General features: G+C 39.6%; 1 protein-coding gene across 1 annotated transcript; it reads left to right on the plus strand.

Moving 5' to 3' along the window:
- Positions 1-42: 42 nt before the first annotated feature.
- LOC139709508 (H/ACA ribonucleoprotein complex subunit DKC1-like) lies at positions 43-16196 on the plus strand (the record flags this gene model as incomplete). Its single annotated transcript, XM_071621467.1, has 13 exons — positions 43-209; positions 2913-2965; positions 3571-3749; positions 5157-5341; positions 6018-6082; positions 7853-7979; positions 8744-8874; positions 9372-9515; positions 10719-10958; positions 12805-12908; positions 13780-14035; positions 15002-15088; positions 15615-16196. Coding segments are annotated over 13 exons (1810 nt in total), but the record flags the coding sequence as incomplete, so codon positions are not given.
- Between the last annotated feature and the right edge of the window lie 628 nt (positions 16197-16824).

The raw sequence follows: 16824 nt of genomic DNA on the forward strand, positions 1-16824 counted from the left end.
ATTTTAAGACAGTGCGCAATCTTCAATTTTTCCTTCCCGTAGTGTTGTGACACATCACACGGCTCCATCGCAGCATGTGATAACGCCGCCGGATCAGAGCGGCCGATTTGAGAGCGGCCGATTTGAGAGCGGCCGATTTGAGAGGGGCCGAGTTGTTAGCAACATTTGCACTCAAGCTAAACGGGAAAGCAAAATGGAGGAAGGCACACGTAAGTAATCATACGATCTCTCAACTGAATTTCTAAATTGTAGGTTTGAACAGAATATGTAAGAAAAGTTAGCTATCGTATGGTACAGTAAGGGTAATAGCTTTATTACTATTGGAGTACGTCAGAGGATCAAGCACTGTAGGGTGCACAAAGTTGAGTTGAACAAGTAGAGGCAAAAACGAAATTGGCACAATCCGCGGAGTGTATGTGCATGTGGTCCCTCACCGCGCTCACCGCGTCCCACGTGGCTGGCAGAGCGAACACGAGCCTCGCGTTCGCGAACCATGTGGCTGCATGCATGAATTACATGAGTAGCAATATGCGGGACTGTGAGAGCTTCGCCATAACAGTATCAAGTGCAGCAAGGCCTTGTATCGAGCCTTTAAATGGCTCCTGTAACTAGAAATCTAGGTTGTAACATGTTTTTAAAACATTAGACAGTCTACTACTTATGTGTTATAAGAGTAATATGCATTTTTTCCGGGAACAAACCAAAATGCAGAATGCTCTTCTTGTTGTGTATTCCTCCCTCCCCTAGCTAGCTAGGCTATATCCCCCCATCCCAGGCCAGGCCCCATCCGTATGTCAATGTATCTAGCTCCTGAATGAGAACTGTTTATCTACCGGTTATTACAAAATGCTTGCTTTACAGGGGCATTTACGCTACTGTCTAATTTCTGTGTACTTTGACTATTTACCTTCTGCAAGCTGGGTTTTGGGTGTTCTTTTTTATGCTTGAGTGACCTGCACCTTGTTATACTTATAGTAATGTTTATGCATGTTTCAATCACATTACGTCACAGAAATTATATGAAATCCCACTCACATAAAAGGAAGAATGCTGAAGATTCAAATGGAGCCACAAGTTCAATGATCGATTAGGAAATTTGCAGCTATTGTCGTCGAATGAGAACGATGTGGAATAGATGTGCGCTAGGGAAGGGGCCTGCACCTCGCCACCCTGCGCTCCCATAAATAGACAAAGCACGTACATTTTGTAATGTGTGCGGGTGACCGTGATGATACTGAGAACACATTCCTTACATGAATATAAAATTTTCAAGAAAAACTGTTCTGTTTTCACCTCAGTTTGCTTGGTTGTGGTAACCCTGCAAACTTTCAAGCGTACTGAACATAGTCCCGGGTGTAAATTTTTGTTCAGTGCGCTTGTAGCAATTTTACGCATGGTGACGATATTAGGGTTATAGGGCCCATGACGAGGTGCGGGTTATCTACTTCTCTGATCCTGTGCACTTACCTGCTTGTACATTATCAGTCATACTTGGTCTGGTTAGACATTTGTGACATAATTAAAAGCTAGATCTAGAGCTAGATCTACATCATCAATGTGATGCTGACCAGTCAGATCAATAGACGTGTATTTGCTGCATGCTGTCTCCTTGTACTTATCTGTGTTACTGTGTTAGACTCACACCTCTAATGTTAGGGTCTTTCTCATGCTCACACAGCTGACAAGCCTTCTCTTGAAATACCAAAAATAAAAGTGTGTTTCTAGCCACTGAAAAATGATATTTAAAATGTTGAAATAGTATGTATATTGTGTATAGTGTTTTACATATGTAGTTTGACATTGCTAATCACTGTAGATGCATGTACAGTACAATACATATATGCATATTTAGGTGCCTATTTATAATCAGACTAAGCCAAAATATGAAATCAGGTATGCAGTACATCTCATCATTTACAGCTTGAAAATGCTGAAGCTTCATACCATACCTCCCCCGCTCAGTCACTTTACTAAACCCACTTTGAGAGTGCTGATGTGCCACTTAATATCACGCCAAGCTGCCCTCTGAACTTGGCATGTCTGTGCTAATACAGTGGACTCAATAATCTAGAAGTGCAATGGGCCCTGAACATATGCAGCATGGTAACTCACAAACAGATGAAAGTCATGGTCACTCACAGAAGTTGTGAATATTCCACATTTCTTGCAGATTATTTTTTATTTCTTGATATTCTCTCTACAGAAATTATAGTCATACATAGCTATTTCATTACCATATTGTATGCAAACAAAAAAGAGATGAACGCAACAATTTTTGTAAACAAGAATACCCATCTTTCTGTGAGATAATGTCAGAATATCACTACACTGTTGTCACTGCAAATGGCAGATAAACTTTGTGCGGTCGCAAAGAGACAACAGTTAAGTTGATTTGTCAAAGTAAAGTTAGAAATAGGAGTTTTTTCACTAATCTACCTTTGTTGGATCTTATGACTTGACAGTTTCACCCTCTCTGACAAAGTTGGCCATGTAGGTTTCTAGTAGCATTGGTCTTCATGATGGCCTGACCCCCCCAAAAACATGCCTTTTACTGTGAGGAAACTAACACAAGTTTGATCGTAGGGCTGGGAAGCAGCTAAAACTAAGCATGCATGGAACAGGTTCTTAGTCGTCTACGACGTCTGTATAGTTGAGTTGACATTGCTAATCACTGTAGAAACATGAACAGTACATTCAACTGAGTACATTACTGTGCCTTGATGTTCCACCCCTCATCAGGGAGATGTATTTAGGCGCTTAGAAACCATGTATTAAGCGCGGTAAAAATGCAAATTATTATTATTATTATTATTATTATTATTTGTGACTGTTGAATATTGTTTACAGGTCCTCCTGTAGTTACCATGGCTCATGGTACTCATCACATTTTATTCTCTTTCCCCCTATATCAGCAGCTTCAAGTAAAAAGAGCAAGAAGAAGAGCAAGGAACCCAAGAACCTCGGGGTAAGTAAACAGTGTAGAAATGTAGTCAATCCTGTCTAAGTGGCCACTTGCCTGACAATGCCACTACAAATTTATTCCCTCTGGCAAGAGATCAAGTTCTATAAGATTTTCCAGGATTAAAATCAGAATATTTTGCATCATGAGGTCTTACAATACAACCTTTGTCAACAGCACTGGTTGGAAGAGTCCTGTGCTTCGTAAAATTAAGGATTTTACTCTGAAATTATGCACAGGACATGATTGTAGTAGTGTTGTATTTTATGTCAGGAATGACAAGCCAGATTTTTAAAATTTTGTATTTAATGCGTCCAGCACTTATAATGTGTAATACTTTAATGGGATATTGATATTCTAAGTTTGATGTGACAGATATGATCCATAATTGCTTTATATGAAATGATGTTGAAATTGCAGCAGCGTTCAAGAGAAAATCGCTGCCACTTAAAAGATATCCAATCTTAGTCTGCGATATTTGTGATAAACGATGATTAGAATATGGTAATTGTTGACTTCAATATAGCACCCTTTTACCATTTTCCCCGTTGCTTTCAAGGCACTCGACGACACATTTAAATTTGTGTATGCTTCTAACGATCTTTCTGTAGGATATCCAGCATGAGGCAGACTTTCTGATCAAGCCGGAGTCGGCTGCAGCCAAACTTACGACGGACCACTGGCCCCTGCTGCTCAAGAACTATGACAAACTGAACATCAGGACAGGGCACTACACGCCCCTTCCCTGTGGCTGCTCCCCCCTCAAGAGAGAACTGAAGGATTACATTTCGTAAGCAGCCGCTCAGTCCACATTCTTTGACTGAACTCCATGCCTGTAAATGTGCTTCAGCCTAGTCTGTTTAGAGGATTAAACCAACATAAGTGTAAATAAACATCTCTGTTAGTGACTCTTTTTTTTTTTTTTTTTTGCACACCATACAGCCAAAAGAGGAAGGGAAAGTAAGGGGAAGGCAATACAAGGGTCTTGCAATAATTTTCTGAGCAAATTGTTTCTCACTGTCTGCCTTAGAACTTTGGATCCTATATCAAATTTGTTTGTGTGTGTGGTGCAGGTAAAGTAATTTAGCAACATAAGTATAATTTACGAAGATCGCAGGAATAAATTTGATTTGTTGGTTGACAAAGTTCTCATGAGGAACTGAAGGAGGGCAATTCCGCGGTTAGTAACGTTACATTTGAACAAATTTAGATATTTGTTTTTACTACTAAATTACCATTTATTCATTTCAAGCCAAAATTATGTCAAAAACATGTTCATCATTCCCAGGTTTATGATACAGAAAAGAATGAATACAATCCAAGAAATATTAGAATTTCTATGGCAACTTAAAGGGCTGGTTAGTAACGTTACGAAAAAAGGACATGACAAAAAAATCAATGTCTTGTAACAAAAAGTGTGCAAAAATTCAAATTACTTCAAACAAAGTGTTGCATTAATTTCAATTATTGCATCATGACAAATGTTCACACAATGTTTTTTAGCAGTTCGACCAATAATTTCTTAGCTAGACCCCCAAAAGCATGGTTAGTAACGTTACGGTTAGTAATGTTACATTTGTCCGGAGTAATTCCGCAGGTCATTTCACCCTTTTGTAATTGATAAAATGTCACATGACTTCTGGAGTATTTAAATGTATTTATCTTTTACCCTTTAGCAAAACTTTGAGGAAAAAATTTCAAAGGAACCCACTGTAATTTGCATTTAAGTGAATTTCAGCATCCCCAGTCCCATATGTACATTTTAAATGATGGTTTTAGATCTCGCGAAATCAATCAATACGAAAGATAAAATCTACTGAATTTGAAAGACCTTAATGATTGGTGAACATCCATGGCATTAGTTGATACCTAGATTAAAGAGTAAGATAAAGAGGCACATTTCTTTTATCCATGTCATGTCCACCTAACTGCGGAATTGCCCCTGAGCAGTGTTTGCGTAAACATTCAACCAACTTCCGTATATTGTGAATGCTTATACATACAAAAAAGATTGGACTAACAGTTAAGAATCACTGCATGTCTCATTTATTCCTTGATTTGAACAGTAAACCTACATTTGCGTTGGAGACAACAGATATTCTCCCATAGAAGGGAAGACCATTAGAGAACATAGACATACTGTACAGCACCCAAAACTTTCTCTGACTTCTAAATTTATATCCTTGATGAATTGCAGGAGTGGGTTTATCAACCTGGACAAGCCAGCCAATCCATCCTCCCATGAAGTGGTGTCATGGATCAAGAAAATCCTGAGGGTGGAAAAGACGGGCCACAGTGGCACCCTCGACCCCAAGGTCACCGGTTGCCTCATCGTCTGCATAGAGCGTGCCACACGCTTGGTGAAATCGCAGCAGAGTGCGGGTGAGTCCAACAGCTATTGTACCTGCTCACACATTTGCATAATTTTCTTTTAATTCTAGTAAAGCTTCCTAAGAAAAGCCTGATAGCTACCATCAATCCAGAGAAACATTATCAGTGTTTTATATCTTTATGGTTCATTTTAAACTTTCTGCAGAGTTCATTTTGTCAAGATAACTTTTATTGTTGATATGCCTGTTACTGGAGCCTGTGGATAAAGGCATGCTGAAATAGATAGCAGCATGGTGCAATGTTGTTGGAACTGACTCGAATTCATAGTTTACACTTATAACGTTTATATGAGCGAGAAATGTTTTCAGTATGGCTAAATAGATAGTCAGTGGGCAGTCACTCTCTGTTCCATACTTGGCATCTAAACAATAGCATTGTGCCACTTCCAATAGTTACTTACATGTATCAAACCTTAGATTTTAATTAGATAAATAAGTAAGTGAATAAATAACAGCATGAATGGAAAAAACAAACAAACAAGTAGATAAATACTACATGACTAATAAATGTATGCATCAATAGAATTAACAAGGTTTTAGTGGGACAGCATGGTATGATGAATGAGGATCTTGATTTGTAAACAAAAAGATATGTCTTTTTTTGAAAGTGGGTCCAATTTTCTGATCAACTAACCTGGTCACCATGTTTTCCTTGACCCCTTCCCCAGGCAAGGAGTATGTGTGTATCGTCAGGTTACATGAAGCCATTGAGAACCAGTCCAAATTAGCCAAGGTGAGATCTAACATCACGTATTATATAACACCTAATTTAGATCCTTGTCATTTGATTGGTTGTTTGACATTGATCATTCGTCCCATTTCACTATGACGTCATCATCCGTGTAATTGTGGCTCCATTTACCGTGCAATCTTGGATCCATACGATTTGCTCCATTGCACGCTCGCTGAGAGCCCGGCACACTCCGCATGTAAAATGATTGCGTTTGCAGTGTGTTTGCGACAGCGTGCTCAGCGTAAAGCTCTCAGTGAGCACTCGCTCGATCTCGGATTCTCTCTTGTTTCTAAATTGATAAAACATCAAATGACAGGGATCTATTTTAGGCGTTATATAAAACAAATAATAAGTGTTTTTCATTCGTGCAATGGACAGAATATTTCATTCGGTGAAAGATGAAATCTTTGATCCAGTCAACTCGGCTGCACCTCGTTGAATGGATCATTTCATCTTTCACCTCATGAAATATTCTGTTCATTGCACTCATAAACATTCATTATTTGTATAATATACTGTAAACGTGGAGACTTTGCGGATGGATATTTTCACACATTTCCAGCAGCAATAAGCTAGTGCAAATTTGTTGCTTGTTATCACCTAATATCTTTTCTTTCAAGGTAGATATATTTTAGGAAAGTAACTGTTATGGTAGTTGTAGTATTTGTCATGTTTGCTAGTCCTGTGGCATAAAGTGAATTTGCTGTCATGGGGACCAGTTACCTTGAACCTATGTGTGTGCTGCTAAACCCGTAGCCACAGTGACAGTGGTGTACTGTTAGAAGTGCTTGCTCAATTGCCGTGACACTGCGTGAAATTATAAACATGCCAGATTCACCTTACCCGGCCAAGAGAGGTGAAGATTGCCACCTTTACAGTACTTCTATCCTAAACTTATCTATGGAAATAATGTCCCCACATTAGTCAATCATATTCTGAGGGACTTGCTATAGGTAATTGGAACTGCCTTGCCCTCAGTGTAAATGAATTTTAAACCTTGGGTATTCCATTGTTTCAATTTGAAAAAAAAAAAAAAAAATGCTCTACACTAGGGAATTCATATGTTTGTGTGGGGGTATGTTAGTGCTGATTAGCAGCATATATTTTTGAATCAAAACATGTACAATGTATATGTACTTGGGCTAGATTCACTTAACCAAAGATTTTGAACCTTCATTTTTCATGAACAGATTTTCCAGTTTTTATTCGAAATTTTTACTGCATGTTTTCTTTCTGATCTCTTTGCAATTGCTGAACCCACATTTATTTGAAGGGAAACCTCCCTTTTGATTAGTTTGCCTAGTTCCAAAGCTAGGGCAGTGATGTGTGTGGCTGTGTTGGTGGTTGCCACTGGTGTGTCTGACTTGTAATCAACTGTCTTGGGTTAGATTCCCAGTGAGTCTAGTTGAGCAATATTGTGCGTAATCATGCCGTCCCCTCTAGTAAGAGGCAAAAGCACTCTGTCCCTCGGATAGGACATAAAAGGGAGGTTCCATGTGTGAGGTAGTCATGACTCACACACTCATAAAATATCCCACTTCACCTTCTCACAAAGAGCAGGTTACTAACATGGTGAAGTGGTCCACCCCACGTACTGTAACACCCCACACTAGAAAATGGGCAAATAAGCCGACCCCTCTTGGTTCTCCCCAAGTGACGAACAGTAGTCAACAAAATGGTATCAACTGGGTTCTGAGTGCCATACAAAGAAGAATAAGAATTCCAAGGCTGTGCATGTTAATAATTTTATTTATTCGTCATCTTCATCAGGCGATAGAAACGTTGACGGGAGCCTTGTTCCAGAGGCCACCTTTAATATCAGCAGTGAAGAGACAGCTGAGAGTGAGGACCATCTACGAAAGCAAACTCATCGAGTATGATGATCAGAGACATTTAGGTGAGTTCATTTACATCTAGGGATCTTGGAGATGAAGTGCTTTAATAATGGAAGCACTATTTTTTATTTCCTTTTCTTTTTGTTTAAGGCAGAATCCGTTATTTCCTCGTGCCTTTTGTGGCAGAGACAGATGGAGGAAGCATGGCGAAACTTGATGCAACTCTGAAAGAGAAATAATCGGCAAGATTTCATCATAAAGTGCTCTTGTCACTGACTGAAATTAGGAAACACAAAGAAGGGGATACGTCTTTTGTCATATTTGATGAGAAATGATAGGTGGCCAGTAAAAAATGCAATTATTTTAGTGGTTTCTTGTGTGGAAAGTCAGTGGATCACAATTACCTCGTAAGAAATGTATTTGTGCAAGCACAATCTACGTATTTCAGCACAAAGTCTCCACAAGATTATAAAGTATAGTATGATCTCACACTGAATGCATTTTTTGTTCCATTTGGCCCAGCCTTTTACAGAGGGATATTGTCAGCATGATATATATGAATTAAAAAAACAAACTAACAAACAAGCAAGTCTGATTATGAGACAAAGGTTTGTTGTTGTACACAGGAGAGGTGTAACAAGCAGAACTCAAACTGTGTAACAATTAGGAAGCTACACATGGTTGTATTGAAGCAGAGCTGATCACTTGGCTTGCAACAGTGTGGATTTGTTTGTCTTCCTTCAGTTTTTATATCATATTTATTCCAAATGTTGCACATGCGTAAACCATGGATAACATTTGTGCTTTTCTTTTTCACCCTGTCTAGGTATCTTTTGGGTGAGCTGTGAGGCGGGCACGTACATCAGGACACTATGTGTCCATCTCGGTCTGTTGCTTGGGGTCGGAGGTCAAATGGCGGAGCTGAGGAGAGTGCGATCTGGTATTCAATCCGAGAAGGTACCTTGTCTTTCCAGCACACTCCTTAAAACTCTCTGTCTCTCTCGAAATGTACCAGACTAGACACAACAAATTTGTTCCTAGTATTCTCTCTTTCACTGTTCACTGATTGGGTTAGTCTGTCATGGGTCAGTGCTTGATACTTTTTGGCTGATGATGTAATTGAACTGTATATAACTCATCTCATAACATACATTTTGTGAGGTGGCAATAGAAGAATTAATCCCTGAATGGTGTTGGTCCACATTACAAAAACTCTTGAGCATTTCCATAATCAACCATTTATAATATAGAAATGTAGTAAAGTCCACATTTACTTTGCCAAGTATAAGTCTCTATATTGTAGAAAGTTTCCCTATGTATTTTGTCAATTTGAAATTAAACCACATAATTTCTCCACTTTAATCGGCATATTTTTTTTCCATCTTTTGTAACTCTTGTCCATCCAGGAAAGTTTTAAAATTGTAAAATATGCTCCTCTATGCTGCTCTTTGCAGGAGGGAATGGTGACGATGCACGACGTCCTTGATGCCCAGTGGGTGTACGACAACCACAAAGACGAGAACTATCTGAGGCGAACCATCAAGCCTATGGAAGCTCTCCTCACCTCACACAAGAGGATAGTCCTCAAAGACAGTGCAGTGAGTAGGCCTAGACGTGATCTAGACTGTAAAGAAAAGATGAAGACATCATTTAAAATGGGTGGGGGGGGGGGGGGGGGGGGGGGGGGAGGGAGTTGGGGTACTTCCATTTTGTTTGTGCCATGCTTGTGATAGGTTTGATTACTTCAAATTTCATTTCAGTAGAAAGCTTGATGTAGTGCTGTGCTAAAGCCCTCATGCTGTTGTTAGCCAAATCTGAATGCGTGGACCTGTTGATGATTTGTGAATGTGATCGTAACTTGTGAGCATGGGGTCAGCTTAATTGGTGTACCTCTCCTACTTGATGATTTAATCACTTTTATGGACCAATGACAGTGCTACACTCATCCAATGGCCTTCGGTGCGCAAATGTATATGTTTGTGCATTAGCTTCTGGGGATAGAGTTCTGCTGATTGGTTGTGATATGTGCTGCCAAATGCTTGTAGCAAAGATTGTGTAATTCAAAGGGATATGTTGCGACATCTGGACAGGTCTTCAGAATCCCTCATGCTGAGGCTGGCCTTTCACTGGTGGCTTGAATCTGTCTCTTGTCACAACCCTCTGCTGGCTTCTTTTGAAATTACTACAGCAAGTGGGCCTCGACATAGACTATGGAAAGCGGGATGCGATTGTTGTATGCAAAGCGAGTCCCGTTTACTAATCAGTCGTTCAATTGTGTCTCGCTCGTCTGCTATTAAAAGAAGAGAAGTTTACGCTAGGCTCTCAAATTCATTGTATTTACATATTAAATGCTACCATGAAATGGAATTTTTAGAAAGCCAAATTTGGAAGATATTTGGAGGACCTTTGCCATTGAGCTTTGTCCTTCGAGTTGGGCCTAAACAATTTCTTGTCATACTTTGTCATACTAACATGTTCCAGTAAAATGTCTTCACGATATTTCACATGATTATTGTAAAACAAGAAATTTTTGCGGCATGAAATTTTTGCGAATTGTCACTGGCATTGAATGCATATAGTGTAGACAAGAACTTTCATATGCAGTTTAATTTCATGAATCTTTGCTCTCACTATATTCATGAAATTAACATGCACACAAAAATTTCAGGTTTTTACAGTACCACTACTCAAAGTGTACGTGAATACATGCATTGAATTTCATTTGTGATAGTAAAAATGAATGATGATGTTTAACCAGGCAAACTATCCCATAAAATGTTCATTCTGATTTTTTGCCTTAGGTGAATTCTGTCTGCTACGGTGCCAAGGTTATGCTTCCAGGTGTCCTCCGCTTCGAGGACGGCATCGAACTCAACTCGGAGGTCGTCCTCATGACAACCAAGGGAGAGGCCATCGCCCTGGGCATTGCTCTCATGACGACCGCTACCATGGCAACGGTTGACCACGGGCTGGTAGTTAAGCTGAAGAGAGTCATCATGGAGAGGGACGTATACCCACGCAAGTGGGGTCTGGGACCAAAGGTGAGGTCATAATCTAGAATGAAGTGTGTGTGCTCTAGGTCTTCAAAGGTCGTATATCCCTTTTGCAAACATTGCAAAATTTTGCACGGTTGAGGAATAATGTCTCCAACATCAAATATGAAATCTTACGTAATACACCTCAGAGTTTAAAAAAAAAGACATGAAGAACTGACCCAATGTCACTTGAGAAATCGCTCCCCTTTTGTACCAAGAATAACCTTTAGAATTCCCCTCATTCCCCTCTTCTTCCCATCAGAAAGAAGTTTCCAGTTTTGTTATTCCGAGGAAAGGTCTGAATTACCAACTTCTACAATATAGCAGCTTGTGAAAGGAATCCAATTTTCAGGGTTGCAAAAGGGACACACAAACTTTGAAAAATACCCACCCATTTTCATCTTCTAGCATTGATGTTTGAGCTCACTATTCTAATTACCTCCTCCAAGGGAGGAGGTTATGTTTTCGTTACCGTTAGTTTGTTGGTTGGTTAGTCAGTTTGTCCGTGTGCAAAATAACTCAAAAAGTAGTTCACGGATTTGGATGAAACTTGCAGGAAAGGTTTAGAATGATACAAGTAACAGATGATTAACTTTTGGCAGTGATCCGAGAATTTTGGGGGAATTTATGAAGGATTTTTGATATTTAGGCAGGTAGGGTCAATGAACTTGGAAGTTCAGGATGCGCGTATTTGAGGTTTGCATGCGCGCACTAAAGTTTGTGCTCTAGTTTCTGCCTAGGTAAGACGCGCCGTGCAGCTGAGGGTTTATGACGTAACAAAAGGTTTCTATACTGTATTGGGAAATCGTCCGGGCGATTGGGCGAGTGTATGGGTGCAATGATATCTCTATGGAAGAACAAGATCAGTGGTGGAAATGGGCTGCGTGTTTGGTGGAGGTCTGCGCTCTCAGAGTGCTTTTCTAGTTCTTTGTACATTGTATGCCTCAGTGTAAACCCCTGTGCCAAATTATTCAGAGATGCATGAGCACTTATGGAAAGCATTGTCTTTCAAAGCCTTGTAACTTTTTATAGTAGCATTTATGCTAGAAATGCAGTACAGCAAAATGGTATTGTAAAATGCAAGCTTTCCTGTCATGTACATGTGTAAATTGTAATGACAAAGCAGTGGAGAGCATTTGAAACAAATTGGTTAGTGCGTGGTTTTGTGTTTGAACAAAATATGCAAAGTTCGTATTAAAGCTGTCGACCTAGTCGGACATTAAAACATATCACGCAAGGAGTTAAGGTTTACAAGGGACCAGTGATCGTGAAATCGCAAGTGAATATGATATTTTGCTATTTAGCAACAAGCTCAAAAGATTTACAGTGTTTCCATGCTGTGGTGTTAAGGAGGCATGGGTGTCAGAACATTCGCTTCTTATCAAAATAGGATAAGATGGTATGGCTGGAATGAGTTGAGGAGTACAAAACCGCAAAGGATGGAGGGCCCATTATATTATCATGATAGGCAGCTGCTATGGCCATGATCATGGCAGATAAGTTTGCGGGATGTCTGTATGCTGTCATGCATTTGGATTATATATATTGTTCACTAAATTGCCTACCTCATCATGCAAATGATTCAACGGAATTTCATTCGTAGTAAAATCTATTATCAATGATGGTTATAATTCAAGGAAATGGGGGCGGGGGAGAGAAATTGAAATTGAAATGACATTGGTGAGAAATGACACCTCGAGTTTCATTACTACAAACATTTTTAACTACGTCTGTTTGACACAAATGCAATATTATCGTCCATGCAATTCCCTGGTGCTGTCCTCACACCGTAGGAGCGTAGTTATTTCTACAAAAAAATGTTTATCTGTCATCTCTGATTCTGGTTTTGCAGGCAAGCATGAAGAAGATGCTAATCAAGCAGGGCAAATTGGACAAGCACGGAAAGCCGAACGCCGAGACGCCCAAAGAGTGGACGCAAGGCTACCAGGACTACAGGTGAGAACTGCCGTACACTGACCAATCCTACAGATGCTTCTTCACTCTCAGTCTAAATTTGATGGGAGGAGTGTCTACCCAGCTGCGGTTGGTTTGCCAGATTGCAATGACAGTGACCTGGAGCTACTAGAAATTGATGTTGAACCCATATCAGGACAATTCCCCCCCCCCCCCCCCCACTAGATAACGGTTAGTGATATGGTTAGAGTAAAGATTAGGCTCAGGGTTAAGTTTAAAGTTAGAATTTTTATCGGGGTTAGGATTGGGATAAGGATTAGGATCAGGGGGGCGCTGTGGCATAGTGGATAAGACTCGCGACTCCTGATCGGAAGACCCGAGTTCGAATCCCGCCCAGTGCTTACGTCCTTGGACAAGATGTTTTTACCCACTATGTCCCTCTCGACCCAGGTGTATGAATGGGTACCTGGCAATGCTAGGGTAATAATAATAGCAGGGCCTTCTGGTAGAGCAGTGGCAACACTGAAGAGGCTACCCTGGGTAAGTAAGACATTACTATTATTAGTATTATTATTGTTATTATTATTATTATAATTATTATTATTACTATTATTATTGTTAATATTATTATTATTATTATTTTTGTTGTTGTTATTATTATTATTATTATTATTATTATTATTATTATTATTATTATCATTATTATTATCATTATTATTATTATTATTATTATTATTATCCTTATTATTATATAGGGGGAGGGGAAGGGTCTGAGGTAATTGTCCTAGAACCGCACCTGCCTATGGTATTGGAAACTTACAATTGTAGGTTCTAATATGACATAGCAAGTATGGTTTCATTTCAAACAAGGATAAATAGAAAAAACTTGCCAAATCTCTTCTTGTTTCTCCAGTGTGAAGAAAGAGCCAGTAGACACACCAGTTGAAGCACCTCAGGAACCAGCCAAAAAGAGGAGGAGAGAGTCCAGTACTTCCAGCGCCGACGCCCCTGAGGTGACCACACCCGCTACACCCGGTGCCGATGGGGACTCCTCCACCAAGAAGGAGAAGAAGAAAAAGAAGAAGGACAAGAAGATTAAGACGGAGGCTGCTGTGGAGGAAGAGGGAGAGGCAGCGGAGGAGGTTGCCATGGAAACGTCAGCTGCAGAGGTAGGCATTCCCATGGTAACCCTCTCTTATTCTAGAATATGTGTTGTTAATGGTTTGACTGCATCTTTGAAAGTCTGATTTACCAGGGTATCACAAATCCCAGGTTTACCTGTATGTGGATGATTAATTTTTGTATGTGACCAGACACTGCCAACATGTTTATACACCTACATCCTCTACAAATGCACGACATATGTACATAATGCACACCCAGATTACACACACATATACACGCGCACCACACACACACATACATGGGTAGGAGCGGCTGTGAGCAAATGAGTGATTTTTGGGAGGGGCGGATATGGCAGGTACTAAAGCGTGAAGACCCATAGATCCGCATTTCATGCGCTGCTGAGATGACACTGTGAGTTGTTCTCAGTGAGCACGGAAGCCAATGCTTGGTAATGCTTCCATAAAAAGGCTCTAATCTGTCACTTGTGCACTCAAGAGCTTTGCTGTAGATAGTCCCATCAAATCAAGCTTGTTTTCGAGTGCAGCATTTCTAGTGCAACAGAAACACAGTTTGTTGCTGTTGGTGTGTGTTTTGTTGTCAGGTTGTTTTTTTCTTGGCTTATCTGACCTTGCTTTGGATTTATTTTTAGAGAAGTGACAAGGACATAAGTATGATGACAGCTTCCTCTTCTTCCTGAGAAATTGTCTCTTTTGAATTTTTTAAGTCATCGCAAAATTGTATGTCTTCTTTCTGAGGAGGGTATTATGGCTTGTTTTATCGGTGATGTGCACCAAGTCTCTAACCCAAGTCTCTACTTGTTTCATTGAATGAAAACCTGAAATGTGTTTCATATATGCACTGCAGGTAGTTAAGTTTAAACTGTCCTCGATATTTTGAATCGTAGCATCCATGAACTCAAATTTGTTTCAGTACTGGAGTATGAGAATTCTGTTGGTTTTATTGTATTTGTGATTTACAATTTGCCTTCCTTCTTTGATCACTTTTATCAGACACCCAAATCGGAGAAGAAAAAGAAGAAGAAGAAAATCAAAGCGGAAACGGAGGAGACCACTGCATTGGAAGAGTCGATCACAGAGGTAAAGTTATAATTAATTGTTTCAAGCAGCAGTGAGGTGTTTTTAGTGAAGTGCCTACAAAATGGTGCTGGCAACATAATATTGATGGTCATAGTTAATGCTTCCCTTTTGTGTTGCTTATGTATCTTATTTGATGATGTAAAAAACAAGTGCTAAAAATTAGATAATCTTAGCGACATTACTAGTTTCTTTACCATTGACAAAAAGGGCCAACAAACTAAGGTGATGTGTAAATCATCACACGCAATACCAAGGTTTCTTTATACCAACAAGACATCCATTTCATTAATGGATTGCAGAAATATTATTCAACAGTTTAAAGTATTACTAAGTAGTGCACAATTACATATCTGCTGCCTGATACTCCTTGTCTAGGGGAATAACTTTTTGATGACATAATTTTTTCTTTTGTACTTTAATACGGTGATGTATTTATTTTTCATGTCAGCAATATTAACATTATGGGTAATTGTTAATAAAGATGTGAATATTAATAACCCCAATGCCTTCGTCTTTTCCTATGCAGACACCGTCATCAGAGAAGAAGAAGAAAAAGAAGAAGAAAAAGGAGAAGGAGCGTGAAGAAGAAGACAGCTGAGGTGCAGAGATTCTGCTGGGAAACCCATAATTGTAATTATATTTGCTTGACCAGCCATATTTTCTACTGATCATAGAATGGACATTGAAAGACAGTAAATGTTGGAGACTTGGAATTTCATCATATCCTTCAGGGAATGGCCAGATGGACATAACAAACCCTTGTTATGACGTGGTACAGATTGAATCCCTTGCTTAATTTTTCAGTTGAATTTGTCTTTTTTTCCCCCTTTCCTCTCCTTTCTCTCTCGCCCCCTGTCTTTGATGTAATTTGTAGGCTTGTGATTGCATTTCTTTCAGATATTTTGATAATGTAATCACCTGTATTGTGCCAGAACATAATTCTTGCCTGCCTGGCAGAAGGGCCCTAAGGCTTGCACAATGTAAACTTGCTAGGGTCCTTCTGCTAGCAAGCAACAATATAGAGGGTACATTCCAAACCAGCCACTATATATGAAAACGGGATGTATATTTTTTTGATTACAATCGTTCTGTTGCACAAATCTATGTATACCTGGGCCCTGTTTTATGAAGTTAAAATTGATTATATAGTTGATTTCAACTGTAAGTCTATGGCAGCCTGTGTGGTAAGGAAATTAAAAATCAATTTTATATTTTGATAAAACGGGCCCCTGTACAATCTCAGAGCACCGAGTGTCATTAAGTGTGACATACCCTAATGTAAATATAGTACACCACATTGAAAGCCATTCTTGTATCCCCTTAGTGTCGGTGTGTTTATACTTTTCGTTCAGTTTGCTAATGTTCTTTTTTGAAACTGCATGACCAAGTCCTTTTTTACCTATTTGCTGCCAGATTCTGATCTCCAGCTAAACTTTGACCGAACCCACCCGGTTCTTGTAGGCTACAAGTGGTAATGGTTTCATCTTCTGTGAAAAGTTTGGTGTGGTACATGGCAGTCTGTCCACCCAGTTTTGATTCTTACCCATATCCCAAGGGGACTTCACGGACCCAGCAATTAGTCTCATGCCATTTTCTGAATCAGTTAGGGAGTGGGTCTATCTGTGATGAGTTCAGTAAAACATCATGCGTGTTTGATAACAGGATGGCCTACAAACATGTCGACCAGAGTCATGAAGAACTTTTTTGTTCATCGAGAAAATCATTCAGGTTCTTTG

Source organism: Diadema antillarum, unplaced genomic scaffold (genome assembly GCF_040938485.1).
Source record: "Diadema antillarum isolate AM-2024a unplaced genomic scaffold, OU_Dant_1.0 seq00001440_RagTag, whole genome shotgun sequence".
NCBI classification, from domain to species: Eukaryota; Metazoa; Echinodermata; class Echinoidea; order Diadematoida; family Diadematidae; genus Diadema; species Diadema antillarum.